At 47.4% G+C, this 13,206-nt stretch overlaps 1 protein-coding gene across 6 annotated transcripts; it reads left to right on the forward strand.

Moving 5' to 3' along the window:
- The first annotated feature begins 3,728 nt into the window (after positions 1 to 3,728).
- PDP2 (pyruvate dehyrogenase phosphatase catalytic subunit 2) lies at positions 3,729 to 10,773 on the forward strand. Of its 6 annotated transcripts, none has more exons than XM_036834444.1 (2): positions 3,729 to 3,761; positions 5,831 to 10,773. In XM_036834444.1, exon 2 carries the CDS (start codon positions 5,885 to 5,887, stop codon positions 7,475 to 7,477), a length of 1,593 nt encoding a protein of 530 aa, XP_036690339.1. In that variant the 5' UTR covers positions 3,729 to 3,761; positions 5,831 to 5,884; the 3' UTR covers positions 7,478 to 10,773. The 6 variants fall into 6 exon arrangements, with proteins under 6 accessions (XP_036690339.1, XP_036690340.1, XP_036690342.1 ...); XM_036834445.1 differs by having other exon boundaries at positions 3,737 to 3,843; XM_036834447.1 differs by lacking the exon at positions 3,729 to 3,761 and adding an exon at positions 3,841 to 3,965.
- Positions 10,774 to 13,206: the final 2,433 nt, after the last annotated feature.

A 13,206-nucleotide genomic window follows, 5' to 3' on the forward strand; every position in this document is an offset into this window, starting at 1 on the left:
ACTAATCTTTTCTTTGCCCGCAAAGGCATGTGCGAAGAGAAAGCGGGGGTGGGGAGAGACGCAGAAATAATTGCTGTTACTATCAAATGCCTTCTCTTCTTTGTTGTAATCTGGTTTTTCCATCTGAGTTCTGTCCTGGTCAATAGCTCCCTCCTGGACTTTCCAACCTGACTCTTGGCTTCCTGTTGGGCGCTGGGGGCATGCTCAGGCCAAGGTGCTGACATTCCACCTCCGACCCTGCCTGAAAGGGGCGCCCTGGGAGCTCAGGGCGTGGCCTCCACAGAAGTGGCGAGAGAGAATTCAAAGTTGCCCGGAGGACTATTGTTTCACAGGGTAGCAAGGCTGCAAGGGAAAGAACAGGAAGTGTGCTTCTGGGGGGCTCCAGGTCGTCTCCCAACTTCCTCTTGCTTCCTCTTCCCCACACTAGGCCCCTATTGCTGTTCTTCTACTCCTCTCCAGATTTACTTTCAAGAAGGGATACGTCATTGGCAACCTAGAGTACAAATGACAACTCCAAGGGCCACACAACTGCCCTCTCCAAGTAGTTCTACAGAGACTCCAAGAGAGGAAATGACTGGCCCAGGATCACATAGCAAGTAGGTGGCAGAGCTGGGCCTCAGGCTTGGGACTCCAGGGTGATGGAAAATTCTGAGCTTGCCAGTTAATATGGCCTGAGTGAGAATGGGTGTGGGATGATGGTGGCAAAGGGAATGATTAGTTGAGTGTCACAGAAGAAGCTGCCCCCTGGTCTAGGTCATCACAGCCCTGGCTGCAGCTGTTCCATCAGGCAGCTGAAAAAGATTGACTTGTGTTTGGAGAAGCCTTAAAGAGACAGAAACACAGGTCGTATTTCCCCTCAAAGGCTCTGCCCATCTTCTACTGAAGGGCAATCTTAGCTTGCCTCTAGAAGCTAGGAGCCTAACATAACCATTTTGAGGCCTCCTGGTAACCTGGCAAGTCTGTCAGTGCTGTTGCTTCAGAACAGGTTTAAGAGGGCTGAGGCAGGACTTGTATTTTTCAAAAATTCCCAAGCCTTTGTCACGAGCATCCTCAAGACTTGCTAAATATGTCCCTGAGTTTGCTGCTCTGCAGGGATTGGTAACCATTCCCTCTAAAGGAAAGGGAGGTGGGGTGTGTGTGTGTGTGTGTGTGTGTGTGTGTGTGTATGTGTGTATGTGCCCGTGTGTGATCAGTTTGGGAGAGGACAGTGCCGGGGAACGCCACCTGCTTGGTTAAAAGGTGGTGAGGTTAAATCACTTGATTTAGGATGGCACTGGTCTCTGGGACAATTGTCTCAGAGCACAAATGTGCTCAGATGAGCAAGAAGGCTTTTCTGGGCTTATTCAGCTACCTTGGGCAGCAATGATGCCACAGAAACATTGCAAGGGCAAGCTCATGTTGGCAAAGAAGACATCTGAGGTTTTTTATAAACTCTCCCAGATATCAGGCCAGATATGGTTTTGACAGTTAGACAAAAACCTTCTGCCACCATCTCAATTCCTCCTGACACAAGATCATGCTCAAATCCAGCTTTCCTAACATTCCATAGATGGTCCTATCTGCATTGCTAAGGAATCAGGGGACTTGGCCAGAATCATCTAAGAAATCTATCTCCCTACCCCCGCCACTCCTCTGTTTTTAAAATGCAATTTTGCTCCTTTTTTTTTTCTGATTATACAAGATATTATACAGATGGGGTAATGTGCATTTATTGTAGAAAATTTGTAAGGTTTGCTTTTGACTGCCTCTGTAGGATAAATTAGAAGAAGTAGAATTAGTGGGTCAAAGATCTGTCCCTTGGACAGCCTCAAATTACACTCCCACCTGCCAAGATGGCAATGCCCACTCACCAACATTAGGTATTAATCATGTTTTAATGTTTGTCAGGTTGACTGACAAAAATCAGTATCTCATTTTAATTCACATTTGCTTGGTTTTGAGTGAGACAGAGTATTTTTACATATTTTCTTGGAAAATGACAGCTGAGCTGCTTTCCCTTTCTCAAGGCAGAGATAAGTCCTTTTCCTTCATTTTTTTTCTAATAAGACCTTGTGACAAGGAAGCCTTGGGAGACTGGATAGGGTCCTTGGGCTAGCCATCATGTATAGGGTAACTGAGCTGGTTATAGCCTTTAAACAAAAGTTCCAGTGCACACAAAATCCTCAAGGGTGCATTTTTACTTTGGAAGTGGTGTGTGTGTGGTAACTTAGAAACTCAGCGGTTTCAGACAGCAGAGTGATGTAATATTCTCAGGAAAGTGTGGTGAGGGCAGCCATCTGTGTGTCCCCTGTAGTCGGCCCAGGGCCTGACATATCGCAGGCACCCATAAGCTGTGCTGCCTCTGTCCTGAAGGATAACCCTCTATAACCCCAAATGGACTATCTATACAAAATAATCATAATTGTACCCATTTATTTAGAATCCCTTGGAGTTATTTTTAGTTTAAGTCCGAAACAGCTGTCTTAATATCCAGGAAGAGAGATATTGCAAATTCTGACTTACTGGTAGAACTTCCGGAAAGGGCCAAGGGTGAGTGGCGGTATGAATATCATATCAGAGGCAAGTCTGACAGGAGCTGTTTTATGGCAGCCATGTCCTTGGATCCAGGTGGGCTGGCCAGGCTCCCCAGGTAAGCCAGTGTGTCTTCCTTCCAGAACACCACCTTTTCAGGGCTCTAAGTGGCCTTTTGTGGTCGTCTCCTATTTTTCTCTGCCTCCAGGCAAGAGTGCCCTTGACTTATCAGAGGTAATAGACGAGTTCTATTAAAGCAATTCCAGCAGGCCATAACTGGAATTCCACAATGGAAGGGACTGAGGAAATATCTGGTGTCCTGGTTCTCAGCCTTTCTCAACCTACCAACCACTAACTATTGTGGTAACCATCCGTGGCCATGCCAATGTAATTGTCAGTCCAAGGCCCAGTGGTTGGTGGGGAGCCAATGAAGACTTTACAGCAGCAATTTGAGCTGTAGAAGGGTCACCCTACCTGATCTGTAGAAGCAGAGCAACTAGGGCTAAGTTGAAGTCACAGGTAGGGAGACCAGATGAGAAGGTTGCAGTGGAGTGGGAGGGTAGCTGGAGGCAAATATTTGGATTGGAGAGATATTTAGGAGGTGAGATGAACAGGATTAGATAACTGACAGGAGACGGGTCGGGGTGAGGGAGGAGGAGTCAAAATGACTCCCAGGCTTGGGGCTTGGGTCTCTGAGCAGATGATGGGGCCGTTACTGGGTTAGGGGAGGAGAGGAAGAGCAGGTCTGGCAGAAAGATGAGTTCCAGACAAGCTATGTTTAACGTGTACATAGGGCCTCCAGAGGGAGGCCTCCAAGTGGACATAGAAGGGTGTGGCGCCTGGGAGAGGGGTCTGAACTGGTCAGCACAGAAATGGAGAGGAAGCCGTTGGGGTATTATTAACAACAGTGAGGAATGGGAGAGGTTGCTCGGTTTGGGGTGCGCAGAACGGGGAGGGGGGTTGTCACCTGGTGGGGGTGCTCAGCCACAAGACTGCCTGGTCCCAAAGCCCAGCGCCGAGCCTACCCAAGGTCAGACCCTGAGGGAGGTGGGGGTAAAGGTTGGGTAGGATGGGCGGGGGAGGGGGAGGAACTGGATTGGGCCCCTCTGGATCCCGCCCCCTCGCCCTCCTCAGCCATTGGGCAATTACGCTGTCCGTCAGGAGCCCGCCTCCACAGATGAACCAATAAAGGGTGGCGAGAGGCTACTTCCTTCTCTAGCTGGATCAGCACAAGAGGTCCCTTCAGGGAGGTGAGTCCGGGGTGGGGGCAGCCGCGGCACCGTAGGCTGGCGCAGAATTGACTGACGGACCCGGCGGCTTTGGCGCAAGCGGGTGAGAGGAGGACCAGGGTGCGATGGAGGGAAGGGGGTGAGCCCGGGATGTGAAAGCCTCTAACCTCGCCGGGTCCGCTCCGGCCCGCAGCATCGGCTCACGTGATGGGGCGGAGAGTGGAGGTGAGGTGAGGTGAGGGGGCGGGCCCGCGGCGGACGGGGAAGAGTCTTGGTCACAGCTACGGTCACCCCTCTCGCGCGCACGCGCCACGTGGGCTCGCGGCCTTGCGCAGGGCCTTTGGCTGCGTACCGGGACTTCCGCAGTAGCTGTTTTAGCCCTCGGAGTACCCTCTGTGAGCTCAGCATCTCAACTGAATTCCCCTTTTATATAGACCCGGAAGCTGGGGCTCAGGGACGTGGCCGCGCCAGGGTTTGAGGGAGATAGGGCTTGTTGGACTTCGGAGGCCGCGCTCTTTCTTATCTGTGAGGCTTGACTTTGGGATCTGTTTTCTTTAGATACGCGAAATTGTTTGGGTCCGGTCTGCGGCAGATCGCCTTGCGTCGGGCATCGCCGCCTGGCTTCTCTGCAGGGCTGGGGGTGGGGATGGGGGGCGCGGGGAGGCGCCCTCTGCGCGCCCTGCCCGACCGCTCCAGTCCGTAGTTCGGCGGGGTGGGCTGGGGAGAGGGGGCGGTCCTCAAGTGTGGGCGCTCTCCACACCCCAACAGACAAACTTGAGGAGGGCAGGATTAAGAAACGAAATCTGAAAACACGTGGAAACTCTCCTCCCGGGTCACCAGAGAAAATAGAAAATAGAGCAGCTTTTTTTTTGTCTGAGGAAAAATACCACCAGAGGCTGTTGAAAGTGCTAGGAAACTGCTTCCTTCATGCCCTTGTGGAGGCAGATGTGAACCTTTTGGAACTCAGTTTGGCAATATGAGTCTCCACCCTTTGACCTACTGATGCCAGCCTTGGGAAATAAGTAGGTTAAAACCTAAGTAGGGGAAAGGTTGAGGTGTTAGGCATTGCAGTTTGGTATTTTATCAGTAGAGAGACTGTGGAAACAACCTCTAATCCCCAATGATACACCTAATGATAAAAGTAATAATACCTTTTTTGGAGCCAAAGGGTTATATTTCTTTAAACTGTCACAAAACCTTATGAAACTAGTATTTCCATTCCACGATGGACAACTGGAACTCAGGCAAGTGAAGTAGTGTGTCTGCTGCTAGACAGCTAGTATCATACCTAGTGTGCTTTTGGGCCTCTGAAATTGCCATGTTTAGCCAATGTTTGAGGCATTCATTTATATACATGTAGAACAAGCTCTGGCCAGTTTTATTAAAGAAAAATTTTGCATGATTTACTTTTCACCAGTTTCTTCTGTCTTGCTTCTAATCATCACCTGGATCAGTGTGCATACTCTGTAGTATTTTCCTCACACTGTGCCCAATTCAATATTATTGCCGCTGTAGTGACGGACACCAGTTTTGGCCAACATGGTGTAGTACTCTAGTTCAGATTTCCTCAAGGCTGGGCCGTTGTTGGCGAGGAGGACCAGGTTCACTTTGCCTTGTCTGATCATCTTCAGAGTCTGCTTGTACCCCAGCACATGCTTTCCACTTACCATAACCAGCTGGAGCCTAGAATTGATCTGACTCCGGGGACTTTTCCGTCTTCTTTGCTGCCACCATCTTCCTGGTTTAGGTGCTGGATGCCGTCCAACAGAGAGCAGCCACCAAGATAGCTGGGGAGCAAGAAAGAGCTTATATTTAAATGAACACTTAAAGCCTACTGGGGAGAGTGAACATGGGAGCTGGGCACTGGGCCCTGGCAAGGGAAAGGATTTGGGAAGGAGGAAAAGGTGGCCCCTCGGGGTAGCCTTCAGTGACTCTTTAAGATCAGAGAGTGTTTAAAAACCCATTTTCTGAAATGTGATTATATATTATAATGGGAGGTATGGAGACTTGCTTAAGTATTTTGAGATTGTTTTCAGAAGTCATTTTTAAAAAATTAAATTTAAAACTTTCTTAAACTCGTAAATTTTCAGGTTTAAAAAAAACCCTTTTTGCTGAAGGAACACATTTGCTCATACAGTTTCAGAATGTCAAGTACTGTGTCCTACTGGATTTTCAATTCTGCAAGAAACAGCATTGCCACATTACAAGGGGGACAACGTTTATATTCAAGGTATGCCTCAAATAGGATTAAATCAAAATGGAGGCTCTTTCCCCAGGGGCCAGTCACCCTAAAAAACAATGCCTCATGTGGTGGCATTGCTCTGCAGAAAGCCTATAGACACACATCAACAGAGGAAGATGATTTCCACTTGCCACTCAGCCCTGAGCAGGTAAATGAAGTGCTGCGAGCCGGTGAGTCGGCCCACAAGATTCTTGACCTTGTCAGTGGAGTCCCAAGTTCGGTGTTGCGGTTTGAGAGCAACCAGCTGGCTGCCAATTTCCCAGTGGAGGACCGGGGAGGTGTAGCCGCCTGCCTGCAGACCAATGGGCTGATGTTTGGTGTCTTCGATGGACATGGTGGCCACGCATGTGCTCAAGCAGTGAGCGAGAGGCTCTTCTACTATGTGGCAGTGTCACTGATGTCCCAGCAGACGCTGGAGCAGATGGAGGGGGCGATGGAAAGCATGAAGCCCCTGCTGCCCATTCTGCAGTGGCTCAAGCACCCAGGGGACAGTATCTACAAGGATGTCACGTCAGTGCACCTTGATCACCTCCGTGTCTACTGGCAGGAGCTGCTGAACCTGCACATGGAAATGGGGCTGAACATTGAGGAAGCATTAATGTACTCCTTCCAGAGGCTGGATTCTGACATCTCGCTAGAGATCCAGGCCGCCCTGGAAGATGAGATGACCAGGAACCTTTCACTCCAGGTTGCTTTCTCAGGGGCAACAGCTTGCATGGCCCATGTCGATGGAGTTCACTTGCATGTGGCAAACGCTGGTGACTGCCGGGCCATCCTTGGTGTCCAGGAAGACAATGGCATGTGGTCTTGTCTGCCCCTCACCCGGGACCACAATGCCTGGAACCCAACCGAGCTGTCACGGCTAACGAGGGAGCATCCTGAGTCAGAGCACAGGACAGTCATCATGGACAACAGGCTGCTGGGTGTCCTCATGCCCTGCAGGGCCTTCGGGGACGTCCAGCTGAAGTGGAGTAAAGAGCTGCAGCGCAGTGTCCTGGAGCGGGGCTTTGACACCGAGGCCCTCAACATTTACCAGTTCACCCCCCCAAACTACTACACTCCACCTTACCTGACAGCCAGGCCTGAGGTCACATACCACAGGCTGAGGCCCCAGGATAAGTTCCTTGTGCTGGCCTCTGACGGCCTGTGGGATGTGCTGGGCAATGAGGATGTGGTGAGGCTGGTGGTGGAGCACCTGGCTGAAGTGTGTCGGCACAAGCCAGACCTGGCCCAGAGACCTGCCAACCTGGGACTCATGCAGAGCCTGCTGCTGCAGAGGAAAGCCCAGGGGCTCCACGCCACCGACCAAAACGCAGCCACACGTCTGATCAGATACGCCATAGGGAACAACGAGTACGGGGAGATGGAGCCCGAGCGGCTGTCGGCGATGCTGACGTTGCCGGAGGACTTGGCAAGGATGTACAGGGATGATATCTCTGTCACTGTGGTGTATTTTAACTCAGACTCGATTGGTGCATCTTACAAGGGGAGTTAAGAGTCTCCCATCCTGTTGCCAAGGTTAACTTAAATGCTCTTCTAAGACATTTTCACTTACTCTTAAACTGACTATTTAGACCTTGTTGTTAAAGGGCAGGCAGATGTAGCTTGCTTAATAATAGACTAACGTGAGAGAAAAAACAGCCTAGGATTAAAAACAATAGTAGTGATTTTATGCCCCTGCATGTTTTGCTCACCTCTTCTACGCAGAAAGGGTGGAACACAGAGACCGTAGACTTGGCTGGGGCTCGTGTAACCCAAGTCCTTTTATAAAGACACTGTTGTTAAACTGTGTCAGCCTGAGCCTGCGAAGGGTAAAATTAATCATGATTCTAAGAATATGAAGAAGTTCAGGATCTTCTGAGGTCTTGATACAAAATCTGCAAAATTGGTAATTCTCAATTCGTAATCATGGCCTTCTAGACTATGAAGGGAGGTTTTGTTTGTTTTTTATTTTGAAGTTCCTAAAGACCTAGGTTTACAAAGCATATTACAGGACACTTTTCTATGCAATATTCTAACATTTTTGTGTGTGTGATTTTACTTGTGAAAACATTTTGTAATGCTGCATTCAAGTTCCGATTTAGTTTATTTTAAAATTGAGTCCTCAAACTTGCAAACAGGCCTGCTCTAAGCGAGCATGCTTGGAATGAGTTTTCTTGGTTTTCAGCTGAGGGTGAAGGTGGCCAGGCCTCTGGACCAGCTGAATTTATCTGTGCAGCTTTCGGGCCTTTCCACTGAGTCCCACCCCCTGAACCTTTGAGCCATGCTAGGAGGTTACTTCTGTCTGAGCCTTAACTCCTTTCCTGCATTAATAAAATTTCCTCCAGGGTTTAGTAAATCTCTGCAGATTTACTCATAGCACTTTTCCTTTCTGATTATACCCCTCAAACATTCTTCTAATTCCACCTGATGTTCCTTCCCCCTCTGCTATGCTGAACTCCCTCACCCTGCTGCTGACTGTGCAATACTGTCTAGAAAGAATGCTCCCACTTCACATGGTTGCAGGGAAGGAGAAAATTCAAGATTGCATGTGGTAATTGTGACAGACAGTTTAGGCAGGACTGCTTATACAGTGGATTCTAGACTTAAAATTCAGCCTGAATCTGGAGAGGTAAAAACATGAAGGACCTGAGAACAGTCAGTAAGTCTCCCTAGCTGCATCCCGAGGGGCAGTGGGGAAGAGGGAGGAGTGAGATTTTTCAGATGGGACACTCGCCCGTAGGCTGTGGGGTAAATGGTCATTGCTACTCCTCAGGAACTAGGCCTTATTTAGTACAGGAGTTGGGGCAAAAACATATGTAACCTGTACTGGCTTCTGTGGGCTGCACAGTTTGTGTTTATTTGGAAATTAAACCATGTAGATCCTTTCTGGGGGGATGAATTTCATGTTCTGAATTGCTGTAGCATTTAAACAGCAGGAAATGTGTCCCTAAATGGAAACACAAATATAATCCCACAAAACTGACACTTTTTATGTTCCTGCACTATCTTCATTGATTGCTTTCCTCACCCCCTTTCGTAATGAAAGGAAAGCAAATAGCTAGGTTTGACTTCCACATTTTTGTTCACATTCAGGACATTCAAGTGTTGAGAAACTTCTAGCCTGCGGATATTTCCCTGTACGTTTACTGATACGGCTTCATCTAAGAAATTCTCCTTTGAGTGCTTAAGCCTTGGTCCTTTTATTCTGAAACTATTAATATTCCTTCTGATCTCCTAGATCTTAACTCAGAAATAAAATGTGAATCCCTATCATTCAGCTTGCATGACAGTTTGTTACTAGAGCCGAAGACTGCCTGTCTGACATCCTTGTTCTTTATGCCAGCTAAACCCTGGTGCACTCTCTCATTTACCTGGATTACAGTGTCTGAATCCTGTTTTGGAGCCTAGCTTGGGTCGTAAATATATCTGATTAAGTAACCTGTGGGACAGCTGAGAGAATACAGACTTCCCACCTGTTCCTTCAAGGGTATCTGTGTTTTTTCTCAGCCTAATAGATTTCCTGCTTTCTAATTGGTATATTGAGAGAGAGGAAAGGCTGGTTTCTTGTCTGCCTTTTTCCATTGTGAACTCTGTCTGCTCTTGCCATGAATGCTCCAAGGAGCACCTCCTGGTTAAACCCCAGCATGTCTGATTCCCTGACCACAGTTCTGCTGTCACTGACCTTCCTGAGGCACATGGGCTACCACTTGAGGACACTGGGATTTGAGAGGGGGTTGGTGGTACTTGTCAGGTCTTCCGAAACACTTATCATTCCTTTTATGTAAAGATTCTGATACTGAGACTTCTGAAATGAACTAAAAAAATGAGATTGAATCTTTAATGTTTAGGATGTCACTTTTGACTAAAGTACGCTTTGGTGCTGTAAACAGCATATTTACTGTTTTAGGTAAGAAATGGTAATATTGGCATATTTTAGATATTGTTTTATATGTAAATAATACAGTTCTGCTGATTCTGGGGATTGGTCAAAATGGATAGAGAAGTTCTAAATTCAAGTTAGTATGCTAGGTCAAGTTACTTATTCAGTTTTCTGAGATGTTATTTGTAACATTAAAACTAATTTATTATAATGAAAGTGTAAACTTTGAGGTATGTTAATATATAAACATATTTTTCCCAGAAGTACGATTGGCCTAAAAGATCGAGTGGGTTAAGACTTAGGTTAGACACAACTGAGCTGACACCTTTTATATGAGGGAAATAGAAACAGCTCAAACTTGAATTAAAGAATAGAATAATTCATTGTATAGAACACGACAATGTATTCAGAATGAGTCTAGCTTGACTCTTTCATCCATCAGCCCCTAGTGACCTATTTTTCGTTTGACAATTTTGGGGAAACCTTAACTTCCCAGGTTAAATCAGGATATCCTGGAACTGAGCTATCCTAGTTTCATTGTTAGTGGTTCATTTGTCTCTGAACATGACTCCCATAGCGGAGAACACCTTGGTGTGGCTTTGAGGCTGGGGAATAAAGGCTGGTGGCACCGCTTTTTCCTGTGAGTTGCCACGTGTGTTAACAAGTGGAAAACACACAGGGACTGCAGTGCGACCGTCTCCTGAGCAGGCTGAGGCTCTGTTCCCGATGCCTTGGGCACCTGACGTTTAGTTTAACTGGCCTCCTGGAAAATATTTATCAAACATTTACTTGGAAAAATTATTAACCATGTTCTTTAATATTTACTGACATTTGTACTGTAAACTGTATACCAATGTTTTTTTGACATTGATTTTCTAACCATGAGAGATATTTAAATGAAACTTGTAAATAAAAGAGGAAAAATGAGATTTGGTTTCTTTTGTTTTTGAATATTCATATTTTTAAGGTCCTTAGGGTACTAGATTAGGCCAGCCTTTGTTTCACCACCTTTATCTGGTCTGTTCAATAGTCCACCCAAAAGAGAAATTTTCTTTGCAATTTTTCGGTGACTGCTGAGCACACAGGAAGTCCTTGCTTAATGTTAACAGTGTGTGGGAAGCTGAAAAGAATGAAAAGGAAGTGTGAAGGCTTTTGTTGTGAGGGTCTCCACACACTCAAGGCCAAGGCCTGCTGGGATTTCACATTATTTAACTGGCCTTGTAAAACCAGCTTCTTTGTTCATCTTAAATTCAGAGCCAGCTTTGGGGAAAATGTCTAGGCAGCTACCTAGATAGAGTTGAAGACCCCACTCCATCCCACCCCCACTGACTGAGTTTTATCTCATTGCCTCTGAGTGATACCCCTCATAAGGACAGCTCCAATGGGTGCTTCTTAAAATGCAAATACAACTATTAAGTTTTTAAATTTAGTATGGGCTAGGGTCGTTAAACTGGGCCTTGAGGAGCAGATTTGGGGGAGGGAAAGGTGGAAAAGGGACTGTCTGAGGTGTGCTAAGCGTAATGGAGGAGCTGTTTCCTTCTTTATAACATGGTAAAAGCAGGCCCAGAGGCTTGAAAACTTGCCCCTGACACTGTAGTAGGGCAGGAATTTGAACCAAGTCCACTGTGCTGTGCACATGTCCCAATACTGGGCTTTCAGAAAGGGATAATAATGCAGGAAAAATCTCATGGCCCATTTTTGGCACAGGGTGGGTGGGTGGAGAAGTAGGGCGTGCTGACCAGAAGCTAGATGGATAACCCATGCATTCCAATATCCCATCATTTGGAACTTGATAAAAATAGAGGGGAAACAGGGAGAATTAAATTTTAAACTTTGAGCTCTTTAACTAGAGGGGGAAGTCAATTTATACTGTTCTTTTCACCTCTAGAGTTTTTGCTTCCATTTTACTTGATGCTACTCAATGGCCTTAAGTAGTTCCCAGGCTAGTGACCCTCTGTATCTGGGTAGCTGGCACTCCAAGCAGCTCCCTCTGGGATGGATGGGTGAACCTCTACTGGACCTCCATCGGTCATAGTGTCTTTGTTCCATTGACCCCTGACCTTACCTGTTCCTGGCTGGGAGGAGCAAGCGGGGATTAAGGGGGCCAGAGTTCCACTTTCGACTTTCACTGGCGAGGGAATAAGTGAAACTGAACAGGACCCTGTGGGGCCCTCCTGGATACAAAAGCTGCCCCCCCTCCCCCCCCTCCTGTCTCCTGTTTTTTATTTGTAGAAAAGGCCCTAGGCTTTCCCAGAGTTCCAAAGAGCCAGCACAAGAGTTACTAATTAGGGAAGTGAGGGAATTCAGAAACAAAGGAAAAGCAGTTAAACAAGAAAAGTAATGACAATAGCTCATGGATAAAACAGTTCCTCCTCAAGGGGAATGCATAACAATCTGACACTTAGCTTTGAGTTGCTCTGAAGGAACTAAACCCCACCCCCCAAGCCCAGGTGGACGACGGTGACTGCGTGCTGACCACACGCACTGTGGACCTCAGACTGGTTGGAACCAGAAGGCGGATGATTGAGATTACCAAGACATCACCCTGGAAATCCCTGCCCTTTCCCCAAAATAGTTGGAATAATCCTCCCACTTATTAGCCTATGAAATTACCCAGCCCATAAAAACTAACCACCTAGGGACTTCCCTGGTGGTACAGTGGTTAAGAATCTGCCCACCAATGTAGGGGACATGGGTTTGAACCCTGGTCCGGGAAGATCCCACATGCCGTGGAGCAACTAAGCCCGTGCGCCACAACTACTGAGCCTGAACTCTGGAGCCCGCGAGCCACAACTACTGAGCCCGCGTGCCGCAACTACTGAAGCCCACGCGCCTAGAGCCTGTGCTCGGCAACAAGAGAAGCCACCGCAATGAGCAGCCTGCGCACCGCAGTGAAGAGAAGCCCCTGCTCACGGCAACTAGAGAAAGCCCGCGCGCAGCAACGAAGACCCAACGCAGCCAAAAATAAATAATAAATAAAATAAATTAAAAAAAACCAAAACCCAAACAACTAACCACCCCATATTTCGGGACCCCCTCACCTCTGCCTATGGAAATGTGTATCTCTGCTTTCACTTTACTATGGCTCGCTAGCTCTTGAATTCTCTCCCGCATGAAGCCAAGGACCCTCACTTGGCAGCCCGTCCCAGGAACTCGACAGAGACCTGGGACGTGACCATCCTCTCAGGCCCCATCTTCCTGCAACCTCTTTACAAAGGATATTAATAAATTTACTTCTTACCTGTCACTTTGCCTCTTGCTGAATTACTTCTGCGCCGAGACATAAAGAACCTGAGTTCCATTAAGTCCTGAGACGAGTTGTGGTTTTCAGTTGGAAGATCGTGGGAGCGAGTCCCATCTGA

This window comes from Balaenoptera musculus, chromosome 19 (assembly GCF_009873245.2).
Source record: "Balaenoptera musculus isolate JJ_BM4_2016_0621 chromosome 19, mBalMus1.pri.v3, whole genome shotgun sequence".
In the NCBI taxonomy this organism is placed as follows: domain Eukaryota; kingdom Metazoa; phylum Chordata; class Mammalia; order Artiodactyla; family Balaenopteridae; genus Balaenoptera; species Balaenoptera musculus.